The sequence below is a fragment of the Alligator sinensis genome, unplaced genomic scaffold (assembly GCF_000455745.1).
Source record: "Alligator sinensis unplaced genomic scaffold, ASM45574v1 scaffold243_1, whole genome shotgun sequence".
NCBI classification, from domain to species: Eukaryota; Metazoa; Chordata; order Crocodylia; family Alligatoridae; genus Alligator; species Alligator sinensis.
The window spans coordinates 444,353-463,712 of NW_005841841.1; the positions used below are offsets into that span (position 1 = coordinate 444,353).

At 45.0% G+C, this 19,360-nt stretch overlaps 1 protein-coding gene across 1 annotated transcript in view; it reads left to right on the top strand.

The window, feature by feature from the left end:
• EFHC2 (EF-hand domain containing 2) overlaps positions 1-19,360 on the top strand; it is a 99,292-nt gene that overhangs the window by 68,331 nt on the left and 11,601 nt on the right. The window contains exons 12-13 of the mRNA XM_025205326.1: positions 12,979-13,176; positions 17,182-17,274. Of these exons, the coding sequence (XP_025061111.1) occupies positions 12,979-13,176; positions 17,182-17,274 (291 nt within the window). The remainder of the gene's footprint in view (positions 1-12,978; positions 13,177-17,181; positions 17,275-19,360) is intronic.

Here is a 19,360-nt window from a genome sequence, read left to right on the forward strand (position 1 = left end):
CTTCCAGAGGCTGAAGAGGTCCAGGTCCCTCAGTCTCTCCTCATAGGGCTTGTCGTGTAAGCCCCTGACCATACGAGTGGCCCTCCTCTGGACTCTCTTGAGTCTATCAACATCCTTCTGGAAGTACGGCACCCAAAACTGGACTCAGTACTCCAACTGCGGTCTGACCAATGCTGCATAGAGGGGAAGTGTCACCTCCGTGAATCTATTTGTCATACATCTGCTGATGCATGATAAAGTGCAGTTAGCTTTGCTGATGATTTCATCACACTGACAACTCATGTTCGTCTTGGAGTCCACTATGACTCCGAGATCCCTTTCCGCTTCTGTGCTGCTGAGAGGGTCACTTCCCAGCCAGTAGGTGTGCTGCACTCTGCATTTGTCCTTGTTGCACTGCATCCTATTGTGTACTGCCCACTTTTCTAACCTGTCCAGGTCTGCCTGCAATTGTTCTCTACCCTCCAGAGTGTGCACTTCACCCCACAATTTAGTATCGTCCGCAAACTTGGACAGAGTTCACTTTACACCCACATCCAAGTCACTGATGAAGATATTGAAGAGTACAGGCCCAAGGACTGAACCCTGCAGGACCCACGTCCTTCCAGGTCGATACCAACCCATCTACTACCACTCTCTGGGTGCAACTGCTAAGCCAATTTGCCACCCACTGGACTGTGTAAACATCTATGTCACAGCCTCTTAATTTATTTATGAGAATAGGATGAGATACCGTATCGAAGACCTTGCTAAAGTCCAAGAAAACGACATCCACCTCTACTCCTGTGTCTAAGCATTTTGTGACCATGTCATAAAACGAAACAAGATTGGTCAGGCATGATCTACCTTCTGCAAATCCATGCGGGTTTCCCTGCTGCATGATTTTTCCCACTGGACTCGCACAAATATGATCCTTCATAATCTTTTCAAAGACTTTTCCAAGGATGGAGGCGAGACTGGCTGGCCTATAATTACTCAGATCCTCCTTCCTCCCCTTCTTGAAAATAGGGACCACACTGGCCCCTTTCCACTCCTCCGGAACCTGACCCGAGCACCACAAGTGCTCAAACAGCTGTGCCAGTGGTTCTGCTGTGACACCGGCCAATTCCTTCAGTACTCTCGGATGTAGCTCATCTGGGCCTGCTGACTTGAACACATCCAGTCTATCCAAGTGACTCGGCACCAAGTCAGTGTCGACAGTTGGTGGGCTGGTGTCCATCTGATGCCCATCTAAGATCCCATTAGGAGACTTATCTTGAGCCCTGTTCAGGAACACTGAGGCAACTGGAGGCTGGGGTCCTCCTAAAAGATGCTCTGGTACCTGACCAGAGCATTTCTATGGCTGCCCTTTGCCTTGGTGCTGAAGCACGCTGCCTCCACGTGTGGGGCAGCCTGGTGCAGTGCAGGCTGCATGGATCCCGGCGCCATCTGAGTTAAGTAAGGGACTGGCAGTAGGGGGGACTGAAGCGGGGGGGAGCTATGGGGGTGCAGGGGACTGTGGGTGTAGGTGGGAGGCTGCTCAGGAGGGGTGGGTCCCCTGCCTGCCCCCCTGCACAGCCCACAGCACCCCCCCCACAGCAGCAGCAGCCATTGGGGTGCTTGGGGCCCTCCTGGTAAAGCCCCCCTGCAGCACAGGGCAGAGTGGCTTGGCCACAGCCACCTGGCATCCAGTGCTGCCTGTGCCTATATTGCAGGGGCCCGGGGAAGGTCAGCACAGGGCCATGCACCTTTGGGCAGCTCTGGCCCACTTGGGCTGATAACCGGGGCCCTGCACTGCTCACGGGAACCTCCTGTCGTGCCCAGCTAGGTCCCGTGTGCATGGAACTGACCTGGCCTGATGGTGCACTGGGTTCATGCATACAAGACCCAGCCTGGCACAACACGTGGTCCCCGCAAGTGGCATGGGGCCCTGGGTGATAGCCCAAGCGGCCTAGAGCTGCCTAAAGGCACACAGCTCTGTGCTGAGCTGGGCCGGGCCCATGTGATTTGGCACAGGCAGTGCTGGGTGCCAGGTGGCTGGGGCCGAGCTGCATTGCCCCAGGCTGTGGTGGGGCTTTGCCTGGAGGGCCCCAAGTGCCTCAATGGCTGCTGTTGCTGTGGAGGGGCGCATCAGGGCACTTTCGGGGGGGGCAGTCCATATGCTGTGCAGGGGGGCTGCACCCTGTGGGGGGGCAGGGGACCCACCCCTCCTAAGCAGCACTCCCCACAGTCCCCCCACACCCACAGTCCCCCACAGTCCCCACGCCCCCTCCCGCACACACCCACCTGCATCTCTCCACACCCTTTTCCACCCTGCACTTGCAAACCCCGCATCCCCCCATCACACACCCAGCATGCCCAGCTGCCAGACAAATTGAGACCTGCTGGCAGAAGCTGTGGCTGCAGGGGCACCTGTCCCCACATCCTGGTTAGTGAAGATGTCAGGTAGAGCTCTAAGTGCTCTATGGTAAGAAAACCAAAGGCAAACAGGAAAACATATAGGTATTTAGAATTAATTTTATTATGATGATAGAGATGCTGATAGGCTTCCATATTTCTTTAACACTGTAGATATATCAATAAAACATTGCCCAACTGATCTCTGTCTCTTGCTCTCTCTGTCTCTCTCTCTGTCTCTGTCTCTCTCTCTCTCTCTCTATATATATATGTAGAGTGGTCTTTTGTTTTAATTGTGGAAGAACATGGATTTGGGGGTATTTTACAGAGTGACTTTGGGATTTTTTTATCAGGGGTTTTTCAGTTTTCAAATAGGGAATATCAGAAGGGGTCAGGGGAGCTCTAATTGTTCTATGATAAAAAAAACCAAAAGCAAACTTCAAAACATAGATATTTAGAACTTATTTTATTACGATGATAGAGACACTGGTAGGCTTCCAAACTGCTTAACATTGTAAATATAGCAATAAAGCATCATCCAATTGATCTCTTTCTGTGTGTGTGTGTGTGTGTGTGTGTGTGTGTATTGGTATCTAGGGACACTAGCTCCTTGTGCCAGCTGGACTGCTGAAGCAGCCTTAACTGAGAGTTTCCTGCACCCTCTACCCACTGCAGCAGTCTGGCAGTGGGGGCTGCTGCCTGGCTATGACCTGCTACCACATACAAAAGCATGTGGCTCCAAGGCTTCGCTCCTGCCAGACCTGGATGGGGACTGCGTGGCTGCAGCAGAGGCATCTGCACCTCTGGGCCAGTTGCCAGTGGGCTGTGGCTGCACAGTTGGCCTTTGTGCGGCACTGCTGCCATGTGTGCCACCACCCTGCCATCTGGGCAGCTATTGCCCAGATGTTCTCAGTGTGGTGGCCTGCTTTGAACTGTCAAAGCATGTCCTCCTGGCCCCAAGTGGCCAGGAGGTCAGCCATCTCCAGTTGGGTCCCAGGTGCCAGCCCTGAGCAGGCTCATCTGCCTGGGTCCTTCTACCTGCCTGACTAGCAGGTATTCTAGCGTTCCCTATTTAAAAACTGCAACATCTCTGATAGAAAAATCACAAATTCACTCTTTATAATACCCCAAAATCCATGTTCTTCCACAATTAGAACAAAAGACCACTAATATATATATAGATACAGATCTCTCTCTCTCTCTATATCTATATATCTATATATCTATATTGTTTTGATCTGAATTGCCATTGCATAAGGGCTCAGATGAAGACATTTCAAAACATAGCATCTTCTGTAACTTGTGTCTGAGCTGCCTCCCAGACTGTCACTGTTTTCAGAATAGGAAGGGGGAAAGGGAGTGGAGGGAGTTTGATCTGGGGGGGTTTCAACCCCCTCTGGAGGGTGGGCAGGTGTACTGGACATCCCCCTGAGGTGGGGGAGCTACAATTCATTCACCCCACCCTCCAGCACTGGCTGAAGAACCCCTAGAATAAGCTCTCTGTGCTCCCTTTCTCCCCCTCCCATTCTGAAAACAGTTTGGGCTAGGAGGGAGCAGGGGTTATTGCTAGGGGAAACCAGCTACAGGCTCTCAGCCAGTAGCTAGATTTCCCTCCCCGCTGGAACCAACAGTGAACTTCTGTTTGGTCCAGGGGACTGTTGTAACTCAAAACGCTTCCTGCAAAGCGTTCTCAGTTACACTGGGGAGCTGCACTTCTGTCAGCACCCTTGGTTCTGTGGACAAGAAGTTAGCCTGTTGTTGGGACTGAAGACCCTTTGAGGTATAGGACAAAGAGGGCATGTCTATACAAGATGCTTACTGTGCATTAGCCTAATAACACTGTGCAGTAGAGTGTCACAGCAAAAACCATGCTAATAGCTTACTGCGGGGTGTTATTAGGCGAATGTGCAGTAAGTGTCACTAAATAGCCGTGAGCCAGTGCTATTGCGCAGTAACTTGAGGTGCTGTACATTTAGTTAGTACTTTATTAAGGAAGTACTAAACTAAATGTGCAGTATCTAAGGCACATTAATGAATTTGTAGATGTGCCCAGAGAATAGGAAGTCTTTGAAAGATGGGAATATGGTAGCTAAGACAAATAGTGGTTATAGCATGAATGAGGATTTCAGCAGAAACTGTGTTAATAGTAATCTGAATCTTGGTAATGATCCAGATATGGTAATGGGCAACTTTATAAGCAAAGCATTCTTGGAGGGGAAAAAAATTAAGTTTACAATGTAGACAAACTCCAAGACTTCTGGCTTTGAGGATAAAGTGAAGGTCTTAGTAATATGTAAATATAGACAAAACAGTATGGAACAGGGGAGGTTTTATCTAGGAGGACTTCAGTTTTGACACATTTGGTTATAGTATATGATGATGTAAAAGTAAGCTGTTGCACTTAGGACAGGTGGGTAGATGGGAGATGCATAGATGCACCATTGTGTGACATTCATGTAAGAAAGTAGAGAGGTGGAACCTACTGTTGGAATATCTCAGAATATATAGAAGAACAAAAAAGGAACAAGAACAGATCCTTGTAACCCATCAAAGTGGAAGAATCAATGAGTACAGAAACCCACCTTCAGACATGAAAATATGTGCAGCTAGTGAGATAAGATTCTCTAGAAGACAGTGCTGCTGGCATTTTTTGTCCAAGTTACTTATAGATAAATTGGAGATTTTATTAAGATCTAAGAGGTGTTCATCTACAAGATGTTAAAATATTAAGTACATTGAGATAGGTAGGCATTGTTGCTTCGGTAAGAAAACTAAGTTGGTATAGACGTTGAAAAACCCTGTATTATTTGAGAAAAAGTTTGGCTTCATGGGCATAGGATTTCTTGAATTAGGTAACTTGATCATGAATTATTGTGAACCAAATTATGAACTAATCATCTGACCAACTTTACTCTTTCACTCAGTGATAACAGGCCTAACTCTCAAGCACTTACTTTACGAAATTGGTAAGGCAGGCTTTTAGAAAGTCTGGCTGTGCTTACATATAGTTGGGAAAAGTTTTATTTTAGCAGGTGCCCTTGGTTACACATCTGCTTACTCTATTCTTTCAAACTTAAATTCTAGACAGTTCTGAACAGCAAAAATGCAGTTTTGTAGAGTGCTGTTCTGACCAAGGTGGAAAGTGAGATGCAGTGTAGCTAATCTGAAAACAGTCTTTTGTCAGTGAAGATGCAACAGCCTTAGTCCTAGTGAGACCCATTCATGAAAGAGGATCTACGTAGCAGTAGATCTGACATCACAGGCACAACCCCTCTTGTCTCCTAGATGCAGTGGGCTGCAGTGGAGCTCAGCTCTGCCTAAAAGCATGTGTGCCACCTACATCTGGCATTTCATGCCCTCTTGTCAGGGGAATCCCATTAATTCTTTCAAGAAGTGTCAACATCAGCAAGAGCAGGATTTGCACCTAGGTAACATTGGATGTTTGTGCTTTCCTGTGGTGGTCAATCTTATTCATAGTATGCATTAATTATTATTTTATTCATGTTTGTACTATGCTTTATAAACAGGAGAGCAAGCAGTTTGAAATATCATAACAATGATCTTTTATTGCCAATTGCAATATTTGAATTACTATAGAACTGCACAGAAATATTTCTGAGAATGAGGGCAACAACTGGTGGGTTTTGTTTTGTTTTTTTGTCAAAGCCTACAGAAAACCTCTGGTTCCACAAGTCAAAGAGGATTTTTCCTTCCTTTCTTCCCCCTCCCCACCTCCCGAAGGAACACACTTATTTTTTCTTTTCTTATTTTCTTCTCTAGTAAATTAGTATTTTTACTCTTTCTTGGCAGTTCATAGATTATAGGCAATTAAAAATACACGTTTTTAGTATAGGCAACACCTGCATGAGCTGTAAGGGACACTTACATTTGCACCCCAGTATGACAGTCTCTTTGGCTTGTCTTGGAATGAGACCAAAGATTCACTATGTCATGCAAAGTTTGCAATTTAAGTATATTCCAGTCTGCCTATATAATTTTCCTCAAGTTACACTTAGAAGATCCATGCTCAAATGTGATGCAATGAAGCAGAACTATAATTACAGCAATTATAGCATTCAGTTATACTATTTACAAAACCCAAATCACACCACATAGAAACCAGGAAATAAGTAAATGGCATATACAGAAATTATCTGACAAGATATGATTGAAAAGCTATTGAAAATATTTGTTAAAGAAGGAAAATAGATACATTGAATGGAATTTGTAAACACCCATATCTTACACAGTCTGATCTTGGCTTCTGCTCATCAGAAGCAGACTGACAAGGCCATTTCCTGTGAGAAACAAAAGAGAAACCATGTGGGTTTAGTAAAGATAGTGCTCTTTCATCCATCTTAGAATTACAGAAAAATAAGGCAGGAAAAGTCCAGCCCCCATCTCATCTAAGTGCTTGTCTAACCTGCTCTTAGAAACTTTCCATGATGGAGACCCTAGCCTAGGTAATCTACTCCAGTACTTAATTAAGTTGTTTAGAAAGTTCTTTCTAATCAACCTAAATTTCCTTTGTTGCAGTTTAAGATTGTTATTCCTTATCCTTTTCTGTCCCCTGTGGCCACAGAGAACAGTCTAATACCATCCCCCTTAATAATCAGCCTTCAGGTATTTGAACACTGTTATCAAATCCTTCCATCAATCTTCTCTTCTCCAGAACAAGTAATCTTAGTTCTTGTGTTCTTTGCTTGTTAGTCATATTTCCTAGACCTTTAATCACATGTGTTACTCTGTGCTGAACCCTTTCCAGTGTATCTATATCTTTCTTGAAGTGTGATGCCCAGAACTGGACACAGTATTTCAGGTGAGTGCTCACCAGTGTTGAATAGAGAAAGACTCATGTCCTATCATTTGCTTGTAACACTCCTGTTACTATGTCCCAGTATGGTATGGACTTCGCAATAGCATATGGTTGACCTGTATTCAACTTGCTGTCCCCAAGTCCTTTTCTGTAGTGCTGCAGCTTAGTTAGTCCCCCCCGCCCCACACACACTTTTTCTACACTTATTTTTCCCATCGTAAGTGAAATACTTTTTTCTTGTCCTTACTTAATTTCATCAGATTAATTTTGTCTCCGATTTATCAAGGTCCTTTTGAGTCTTAATCCCGCCATCCAAAATGTCTGCTACCCCAATATTTTGAAAGTTTTCTTGATCAGTTAATTGCAATTTTTTCCCTTTCCCCTCCAAAATCATTTTGCAAGTTTTTTGATTCCTGATAGAATTGAAAAAAATAAAAAGAAAAGAAAATTAGGTTTTTAGGAAGCCCCTTAAATGCCAAAAAAGAAAATAATTGTAGCTGAAGAAATCTTTGGTGCGTTGACTCTGAGTTGAGGAAAAATACATAGACAGATTAGTTAGATCCTAATTCTTAAAGATCTATGTATGGATAGAAAGTTATGCATATAAATAGATATGCTGAAGTCAAGAGGACTATACATGTATGTGCTTAAGTCTTTGAAGGGTACAGGTTTTACATTGCAAGCCTCATCTTGTGCTCTGTGGGCACATCTACATGTGCATATTAATGTGACACCATAGACTCTGGTGCACATTGTGCCAGAGTTTATTGCTCCCAGGCACCGTGTTTACATGTGTGCCTGGGACAGCAGCAAGTTGAGCTGGGTCAGAGCAGTCCCAGCTGGCAGGGGGCCGAGCGGGCCAGCTGCCAGCCTAGGGCTGCTCTGCTCTGGCTCAACATTGTGCTGAGGGGCTGGCTGGGGCACATGGGTACTCCAGTGCAGGGCTAGCCGGCAGGCAACCCTCGCACTGAAGTACCCTTGTGCCCCAGCCAGCCGGGTCAACATCTACACATGTGCTGCTGCACATGAAAAATTTCTGCAGCAGAATAGTACTTGTACAGGTACTATCCTGCTGCAGAGTTTATTTGTTTCCTGCAGCCTAATAGGGCCACATGTGTAGATGCTGAGATGTTTACTGCGGAGATAATTAGGCAGTTCTGAAGTAAATGTCTCATGTAGCTGTGCCCTGTGATTGGATAATGAGCAGCAGAAGGAGTTTCAATTTTGAATGGGTTCCCTGTGTCCTATTAAAATCAAATGATAAGGGAAATTACAATATTTCCTTATGGACACTTACTTAGATTCAAACGCTAAGTTTGTATGTTTCTGAAAATAAGATTTATCTAGACCTCTGTAACTTGTTGTCTTCTCACATTCATCTCCAGTCAATGTAAATAAGGGCATTTCTGGTTCTGTAGCACAACCAATCCAACTTTAACTCTGTTTGACCCAGGGTCAAAGTTGGGGCTTACTTGTATTGCTACAGGCTCATGCAGATGTAACACTTACAGCCTAACAGCTGCTGTATCCTTTTGAAGCCACATTTCTCCAAACCTTTTCTGTTTTACTTAATCTAAGTCCTGCCTAAAGTGCATCAACTCAAGGTAGATGATGTACTGTGTTCAGTATCCTTCGGTGAATTGCTCTGACAATTTACATATATTTCATATTTTGGTTTAACATTTTTATTTGGGCAAAGCTGAATAAAAAAACCCCAACAAAACAAAAGACTCGATTTTCTGGTGGTCTTGTTTCTGTGGGAGAAGTGCTACTGTACAACTGAGTAATAATGTCCTTATTTGACTGCCAGCAAATTGGGAGCATTGGGGCAAAGCCCTGTGCATCACTGACAATTTCCTCCAAATGTGTATGTAGAGGTCAGTGTCCTGTATTAAGGACATTTCAGCTGAATCCAACTGAACTCCAACTGTCTCAAATGATTAGGATGAAGTTTCTTAGCACTGTGATATATTGAAAAAAGATGGAAGTGTTATAGGCAGTTAACCTAATTTTGGCTATGCTGTATACATCTGTTTAAATTATTTTGATTTTTGCTTTTAAAACAAATCCTATTAAGTGTATTTGCAATTTGTTTAGCCATTTACCAAGAAGTTCTATAAAAATCTGCATTAGTAACAGGTCTGTGTCTCAGGTCAGTTCTGTCTCTGAAGGCTGGGAAAGCTGTTTCCTGCAGTTCTTTGCATACCTCTCTGCTTCCTTGGTGATGTTTTTATTTTCTTATTCTTTGTATTGTGGTAGCACCAAAGTGCATTCAAAGCTTTTTAAACATCAGAGATGATACAGTCTCTACCTCAAAGACCAGGCAGGCTTAAAACATTTTTTAAAAAGTTGTTGTGATCATTCTGAATTTACACTTGCATATGTTAAGACCTATCTCCTGTCAGTTGGGGTATCCCTTTGTAAAGACCTCTGCTATCAGGGAGGCAGGAATTCACTTCCGAATCACTCCCACACAGTTATTTGTAACAAATAACAAAATTTTATTGGCAGCAGTCAGCTTGATCAGCTACTAACTAAGTGCCAGCCTTGCTCTATGAGGACCAAATGAGGAGCATTCATTCCCTTCTCTTTAGGCTCTGCCTGATTTTTATGGACAATGCAACACAGGTCCATGGGACTCGCATGTTCAGGCTGTCCATGAGGACTGCCCTACAACTCAGAGGTGATTCTTCATCAGCTGGACGGGCACCAGTCAACTGATGTTCTCAATGAGCTTATTGCTTCAGAGTTTATTGCTCCTGGGCACATGTTCAAACAGTGCCTGGGGGAGGGGGAGGGGAGGGTCAGCCTGTCAGCCCAGGCCTGCTGCTCCCCCCAGCTGTGGAGGGGACTGTGGAGGGGCTGGCTGGGGCACAAGGGTGCTTCAGCATGGGGCTAGCCAGTAGGCAGGCCCCACACTGAAGCACCCTCATGCCCCAGCCAGCCAGAGCAGCGTCTACATGTGCACTGCTGCAGAATATTTTGCTCTGCAGCAGGATAGTATTTGTAAATACAAGTATTAATTATACGGTATTTGTATACAAATACTATCCTGCTGCAGAAAAGATCAATTTACTCTGGCATGATAGGGGCACGTGCAAACATTGAGATGTTTACTGTGCAACTAATTAGTCAACTTAGCAGTAAGCATCTTGTGTAGACATACCCACAGTGTTCCTCTTTTTTCCCAGGAGAGCTCACATTGGGAAATCAGGGTAGAATTTGCTGCCACCTCTCGGTCAGAATTCTTTTTGCTCATCTTCTGCCAGCCAAAGCTGCTAGGATAGGGCTACCTTTGACTTCACTGATACTGTTCTGTGAAGTGTTCTGTGAGGGGTGGTAGCTCTTGCTGAAGTTACAAAACCTGCCAAGTTTCAAGGAGATAGGTGGAGGGGTTTCTGGGAAACTGCACCTCAAACTGCTGACAAGCAAAACTCATGACATGGGTGACACTGTGTGTGTGTTAAGACACAGGGGGGTGAAAACTGCAGGGATGCTAGCCCCTTCTGGGTGTGTCCAGACATGCAAACATGTGCTTGCAGCAGCTCAAATAGGAGCGGTGCAAATTTGAGCCGGGGCTTTTTGTCTCAGCGCATGTACTCGGATGTGCACTTTGCTGTGGAGCAAATTGTGCCACTTGGGGCAAAATAACCCTGCCTGGCTCCTCCCCGATCTGCAACCAGGGGGAGCTAGAGCCCGGGACCAGCACCTGTGTTGTCCCCAGCAGTATGAAAAGCTGCCCTGTCCTGGCCCCAGCAGTACAAAAACCTGCCCTAGCCAGCAACTCTGGGTTACTTGACCTCAGGAGCTTCATTGTTTCATTTTAATTGTGGAAAAACATGTATATAATAGTGGTATTTCATTTTAATCACAGAAAAATTTTGTGTTACCTTTTTTAATCCAAAAATTGGGGATTTTGAAAAATCAGAGATAACCAGGATCCCTGGTTATTAGCAATATTTATGCCTGGTACCTGTCACTGATAAACAGGTTGTATTAACATTGCAATTGGTGGTGTCAATGTATTATGTGCAACCATGCCCAAATTAGTTTTAATCTAGCTAGTTCAGGTAGCAGACAGTGAATATGCTTGTGTCCCAGTGAATCCTGGGGCACAAGTAGACTTATGTAGACTACCGTGAAGACCCTGCTGCCAGATCTTCAATGCTATTGGTTACCAAGGTACCTAGAATGAAACAAAAGTCTTTCCTCTCTCCTGTTGCCTAAGAAAAGGTGTTCCGGCCAGCTACTGACTCCAAACAACATGTATGTATCAATCAGGAATACTATTTCACATCTTTATAGGAGACTCTCAGAACAGACAGCACTACAATAAAAGACAGTGGATTAGATATGTTTTTGTATATCATTGAGAGTAACATCCTATAACCTAGGCCAGAGAATTTCATCCAGATTTTTCTGTATTTCATTCTATAACTTGTATTTAACTAAAGTAAATCTTCTAGAAAGACATCCAGTCTTGATTTAAAGACTTCACAAGACAGAAAATGAACTATTTTGGCAGTTGTTAATCATCATCACTTTTAAACATGTATGCTTCATTTTTTACTTGAACTTGCAGCTACTGGTTCTTGTCATGTCTTTCTCTGCTAGGTTTAAGAACTCTTTGGTACCTGGTATTCTCTCCCGGTGAACCTATATGTACACAGTAATAAAGCTAACTGTTGATTTTCTTTTAATTAACTAAACAAATTAATCTCTTCAGGAGCTAAAAAGGCATTTTGTCTTGTCCTCAAATGATACTTTGTGGTACTCTTGTCTATCCTTTCCACTTTGGAAAGGAGCTCTCCTCAGGAGGCTGCAGACAGCAGGGAAATGAGCAGGGAGCTGGAGACAGCCCTGGAGACATTCCCCTGCTGTTCCTTGCTCTCCAAAGGCTGGAGGCAAGCAGGGGAAGAAGCAGGGGGCTAGAGACAGCCCGGAAGACATTCCCCTGCTGTCTCCAACCCCCTGCTTCTTCCCCTGCTCCCCCAAAGGCTGGAGACAACCAGGGGAACGAGCAGGTGGCTGGAGATGGCCCCGGAGGCATTCCCCTGCTGTCCCCTGCCCTCCCAAGGCTGGAGACAAGCAGGGGAAGAAGCAGGAGGCTGGAGCCAGTAGGGGGATGTCTCCAGGGCTGTCTCCAGCCCTCTGCTTCTTCCCCTGCTTGTCTCCAGCCTCGAGGGAGAAGGGGAAGGAGCAAAGGGCTGGAGCCAGCAGGGGGATGTCTCCAGGGCTGTCTCCAGCCACCTGCTCCCTCTCCTGCTTGTCTCCAGCCTCAGGAGAGCAGGGGACAGCAGGGGAATGCCTCCAGGGCTGTCTCCATCCCCTTGCTTGTTCCCCTGCTGTCTCTGTCCTCCTGAGGTCCCCTCCCCCCTCCTCCAGCACCCCAACCCCCTGCTTACCTGGCAAAAACTGGGTCCGGGTTCCTGCAGCTTGCACTGCTGCCTGCCCAGCATGGAAGTGGGAAAAGGGCCAATCATAGAGATGCTCTGGCAGTGTGCCACAGTGTCTCTGGAGGACTGAGCCTCCGGTTGACTCGGAACCGGTTACCTGACTTGGTTTTTTCCCCCTGGGTTTTGGTCTAATTTTCTCCCCATGCTGCAAACAATTGGGTAATTTCCAAAACACTTTCTTGCATAATGTTGAATTCCATGTTAAAATATATGGACTTTATGCCAGCATTTTATGTTGAGTATACTACTGCATCTAATCTCTCAGAACTCAAATTACACTTAAGATTGATACTGGCTTTTCAATTGGGTTTTTTTTGGTTTTTTTGCAAACAGAAATCTGATGGTGAATATCACCAATGGGAAATTGTCAGAACATGAAATTATGACTATCGGGCGTTACTACAGCGTGCGAGATGACGCTGAAATGGACGTCAACTTCCTTCTCGCAGTAGTTCAAGAACAGCTGAAGAAAAATACCTTTGAGAATTTTCGACAACTCTTTGCCACCTTTGTGTACAATGACTGCAAAAAGTAAGTTTTCTATATCTGTTCCAAGCTAATAATTGACACACACAGCCTTTCTTTCTTAACTGGTTTACAGTTTGGAAAACATCCACTGGAAAGCCTTTCTCTCAGCAATTTACATTGGTGCATTCAGCAGCTTGAAATTTGGCCCCTGATATGAGCCTCTCAGCATTTGAGGATAGATGGGAACAGAAAAGCAATCCTGTTTCCTTTTTTTAATTTTTAATTTGCTTATGGATTTTTACTATTCCTTCTATATGGGATTGACTATGAAATAATTAAATTTCTGGCCAACTCACTGTGAAACAACTATTTTTCCTCCTCCATTAAAAAATAAATCATAGCACCCCTTCCCCCCCGCCCCCAAGATTTGTAGTTAATTTAAAATTGCCACTTTTATATTGCTTTTTCTTTTTAGTTTTATGAGATAATGTGTTTAGTATTAAAATCTGTAAATATATTACCTCTATTAAACACCTCTATTGGCCTCATAGACCAATACCTCTATTAGACAGTGGTAGGAAATTATGTGCAAAGTGTTGACATTTTGGCTATTTAGTACAAGAGAGGTTTTATGAAATCTGATTTTCATTTTCACCCTTAAGTTTCCACAAGCTTTATAGTATTTCCTTATTCAAAAATTAATGTAACCAAAATATAAACTTTCTTGTCATGGGCAATCCAGGATTTTGTGAAGGGGGAAGAGCAGCAACAAGAGCTGCAGGGGTGGTGGCATCCCCACTCCTAGTTTCCCCCTACACCCTGCTGGGCAGTACATGCTGTAGTAGCTGCAGCCAAGGACAGTTTTAAATTCCCCAATCAAATAAGAATCCATGCTATGGGGCACCTCCCCTACCCTCCTATTCCTTGCCTCCCCCACCTGCACTGCCACAATTCTTGCTGTCCCTGGCTGACCAAAGGGCAGGGGGAGCTCTAGAGCCAGTCCTGCCCCCTTTAACCAGGCTGTACAGGTAGTTCTTGACTTATGACCGTTTGAAGTCCGATGATCTGCAGTGCCAATGTTTGTAAATTGACACCCAGGGTTTGAAGTTCTGACCCACGTTTCAACTTTACAATGCTGGATGCCAGAGACAGGTCTGTCAGTGGAAGGGGAAGGGGAAGAGAAGGGCCATGGGGGAGCAGATCAGGGCCCCTGTGGTGAAGGAGGGGCTGGGGCTGGGGCAAGCACTACCAAGCCAGGGCTGCACTGGGTTCTGCAACCAGGGGCTATGGGCAGCGGTAGAAGCTGTGACTCATCTGGCTGCTTACCTGGATGCCCCCACTGGGGGAGAGGCAAATAGAGGCAGGTGGCAGCAGGAGAAGCTGCAGCTTGTCTGGCTGCTTCCCCGGCTGCCCCCACAGGAGCGAGGCAGGCAGAGCCGGGCGGATCTTGGGAGAAGTTGCAGCCATCCAGCTCTGCCTGCCTCGCCCTGGCAGAAGAGCCAGGGGAGCAGCCAGGTGGCTGCAGCTTCTCCCAAGGCTCGTCTGTCTGCTCCCCCAGCTGCCCCCGCTGGGGAGAAACAGGCAGAGCTGGGTGGCTATGGGAGAAGCCACAGGTCGTCCAGCTGTTCATACCACTTGTCATGGGGTAGGGGGGAACTTGTGAACTCGGATCTGATTCGGGTGGGGCGGGCTGCAGTCGCGGCAGATCTGGGGGCACATGGCACCCCCACATGCCCTTCCAGACACGTGGCTGGAGAAGCAGGGTGCTGCTCCTCTGGGAGCCATCTGCGGGGCAGCTCCTTTAAGAAGCTCCTTGGACACTTTCTTTAAGAAAGCAGACAAGACTCCAGAAAAACTTGCAGCCAAGACTCCTGAGAAGACTCCAGCCAAGAACCCTTCAAAAAGTCCAGCAAAGTCACCTCAAAGAAGTCCTGCCAAATAAATGTTTGCTATTTACAATATAAATACATAAATACATATAGACAAGTAATATAGCTACAATTATTTATTTTATATAGTTGATTGAGTACTGTACAAAGTTCTGGGTTATTTTTGGTGAAAAAAGGTATCAGGCCTTGGTTCAGGAACCAATCCCCCATTTATAACATTGTTTCCTATGGGGAAATTGTTTCTGAATTACAGTGTTTTGACTTAAGACGCGGTTTTCAGGAACCAGTTGTGTCGTAAGTCTGAGGACTGCCTGCATACGGAACCAAGCTCAGCCTGAAGTAGCAGCAGTGGCAAACAGGAGGCAGGGGGAGAATGGGAAAGGAGGGAAATGGAGGAGAGGGGAGGTGCCACTGAACATGGAGGGGAAGGGAGGAGGAAATTCTTATCTGTTTCTGGGGCTTAAAGAAGTCCCTGGCTATAGTCCCACAGCATGGTCTAAAAGGGGGATGTGAGCATGCTACTGCATCCCACTCTGGGTCTTCCCTGTCTTTCCCTTATTGTTAAATAGGTGGCTACAATGGCAGAGCAGTTGAGACATATCATTTTGTCTCCAGAAACTTGAGTTTAAGCTGAACTCCCAGACACAAACCAAAAGTTTCCCATCTTAAGCCAGCCATGCATGGGTACCTGGTTGTTTGGACTGTGGAGTCAAAGATGTCTGAACATGGTGCTAGTTACATCTTTCTTGTGTAGCATTGGCTACAGAAACTGGTGTGCTTTAATCATGCTAGGCCAAGGGTGGGCAAAATATGACCCATAGGCTGGATCTGGCCTGTGCGGCAGGTCTTTGTCCAGTCCATGGCGGGTTCCTCAGTCCCCTGGCCCAGGCACAGTTGAACTATGGCACATCCTGCCACCTTCTGGGCATGCATTGGGGCTGGGGCAACTTTCTAGGCAGCCCAGGTGGCAGTCAACTCCTTCTGGCTGCTGCCACCACCACCAGCCCCAGCCCCATGCCCCAGCCAGAAGAAGCCACTGCCACCCACATTGGCTAGAAAGGCAGTCTAGCCGTGGAGCTGCCCCAGCTGTGCTGCATGCCCAGGGGCAGCAGGATGTGCCATGGGCGGGTGGCCTGGGGTGGGCTGGGTCAGGGCTGTGCCCAGGTTCTGGCTGATCCGCTGTGGCAGAGGTGAGTCCAGAGTGGGTGTGGGGCGCACTGAGGCTGTGCGCTACTGGCAGTGGCAGGGAGGCTCTGTGGGGCACGCAGGCTCTGGGCTGTTGAAGGGTGGGGAATTACTGGCTCGGGGGCACGCACAGGGCTCTCATGCACACCCCACTATACCCACAAACCCTGCCCCGCAAACCCCACCACACTCTCCCCCACACACAATCACACACCCCACACACACTGTACCCACCCACACCCTTCCCCACAAACCTCACATGTACCCCCACACACCCATGTGCCTCTGGGGGGAGCCCCACTCACTGCTACATGCACACACCCCACCACGTGCACACCCACACCCCCTACACACCTCACATTCACCTCCTACACACTTCTCAACCATCCTCCCCCTCCACACATCCCACAAACGCGATACCCACCCACACCCCCCATACACATCTACCCACATACATACCCACCCCTCCATACCCCCCGACTCCTCCATGCTCCCTTACAATATACAAGAGTAAGACTTTATTTGGAGCTATTATGCAATCACCTCCATATACATCACACAAACACACACAAATCAGGACAAAAATATTTTTTTAAATAAAATTAAAATATGCTATTGTCAGTATTTGATTTTTAATATACAAAATGTTTCTTTTTTTCCATTTCCAAGATGGCAAACCCCCTTCCCAAAAGAAGTACTTCTGGGGGCAAAGGGAGGGACTTCTGGTGGGAAAGTTCAGGGGTTAGGGGTGGGACTTACCAAAGTGGTGGCGGGGGGGGGGGGGGGGTAGGGCATCTGCCAAGAGGGTGCCATGTCACCCTCGACAGGTCTCCAAAACTTATTAAGCAGCCCTCCAGCTGAAATAAGTGCCCGCCCCGTGCTAGGCGAATGGAGTGCTAGGCCCAGAAGGACCTCTCCTTCTGACTTTTGATATATAGGGATAGAGATGGAAAGTATAAAAAGCACTTTTTCATGTCTCTGTATTTGTGTGCAGATGTGGATTACTGTCTCGTGATGAATGCAGAACAATTTGTAAATCCTTCAGATTGCCAGTGGCTGATGATCTTCTGAGAGCTTTACTGACCATGTAAGTCACAGCCAGATAAAATGGCATGTGTGTGATTAAATCACTTGCTTTGTAGTATAATCTGAATTCAGTGATATGTGAGTATTTAACATAAAATATATGTGTTTCCTAAGAATTTGATCTGTCTATACAATTTTGCATGTGCTGAAGCAATGATTCCTTTCTACGTGCAAGTTTTGGTTCTCATAGGCAACTATCTTTGTTACGAGTTTTACAATATGGTCCCTGGTTGCTTCTTTTTGCCTAGATAAAATTAAGAAAATTATTTTGGGGATATGGAGAATTCTTCTTATCATGTAAATCACAGTAGTGGTTCTTATTTCTTGTTGGTATTAGATGTTTTCAGGCTTGCATGACTAGATTTTAGCAGGAATTTCATTACATGCTCCAAGATTTATCATTCATGTAATGTATAATGTTTCTTTTCAAATAGGAAGTGGAAACCAGTTTGACAAAGGTGAAACAAAGTTTAACTGTATTCAAATATTTCTTGCCCACGCCCTAGCCCTCTACATTTCACTGAGTTTACAGGACATTGCTTGGGGGAAGAAACCTCTTAAGTCAGTCTTTATTGGCAAGACTGCTGTAAGAAACCTAAGGCACTATAACCATCCCTGTGGCCCTGTTCCTCTATGGTCCACAAACATTCATGGAGTTTCCAGTGGTAGCCAGATGGATGATTTTGGTAATTGCTGGCCATTTATCACTTCTGACAGTTGGGTCACAAGCCCTGGTCAAAATACATGCAATAAAAAGAGGGGAAGAAGCTTTTCTTCATATAATAACTAATATTGATGAAAAGCAGGAAAGTTTTGACCTAGCCTGCTACATGCACAGAGCTATATTTAGAGCTTTAGAGCTCTAAATATATATATATTTAGGGCTTTAGAGCTATATTTGTTGTTTTATCATGGAAAGCCTTGAGAAAAGATTTTCTCTTAAAAGAGGGAATGCAGGCATTTAAAAAATCACCCATATCCTTTAATTGATGATAATGATTAAAATTATACACAAATTTAGAAGATAAGGGGGGACATTTAATATCAAATAGAAGATCATTTCAACCTAAAAGTCTTTCTTATGTGATAAGATATTGTCTCATAACTAAAGTTATTCACTCACAAATATTTATTAAACTGAAAGATCTTGATGTATACAGTGTGTTCTTACATTCCAGATAAGAGGAAAGTATTTAAATCCTTAAAAGCTTGTACAGTTATTATAGGAGTTTTGTTTAATAAGGATTTGACCTTTGTTTAATTGAGGTACGTAGTCAGGAAGAGATGTCCTTCACTGGATTTAATAGGAATTAATTTCCATTTTATGGAGAACCCTTGGATTATAGGAGTGCTTGGAAGAGATTTAATATCTATGGTTTCACATTTCACATGGAGGATGGAATACCATGAAACATCTAAACATCTAATGAAAAGCAGTCTCACTTCCGGTGAGGTCCACAGTTCAGTCTGAAGCAAACCTTCTTATCTCTTCACATAAGTCACTTCACCTAACTTTTGTGATGAGGAAGAATTTGATTTTGTTTCTACTGATACTTAATCCGAAGCAATCATTAGAGATTTCAGCCATGCATTTCTGAATGCATTAAATATATTAAGGAGGAAAATCATGCAATACAAGGTGTTGGAATAGCTCCAGGAAAACTGGAGCTATAGCTAATGCATTAGCTGGACTTCCTTCAGCTATAAAGTGATCTTTGGCCATATGATTGAATAAAAGTTGTATAATTTGAAACTATATATACGCATATCTTACGTGTATATCTTTCCTGAGGTTAAGCAAGAAATAACTTTCTCACAGTACTTAACAATTTTACTTTTCCATTTAAAAAGTAATACCCTTAAAATATTTATCATATAACATGTATATATCATGTCATATGTCCATGACATGGGGAGTAAAGACATTGTGCAAAATCCTGGCACCATGGAAGTAGGGATGTGAATGACTAAACAATTAACCGTTTAGCTGGTAAGTGCAGTGATAATTACTGGTTATCCTTTAGCTTGGGGCTGGTGTAGTCTGGCAGGGAAGTGGGGAAGGAAAACCATGTGGTGCTCCAGCAGGA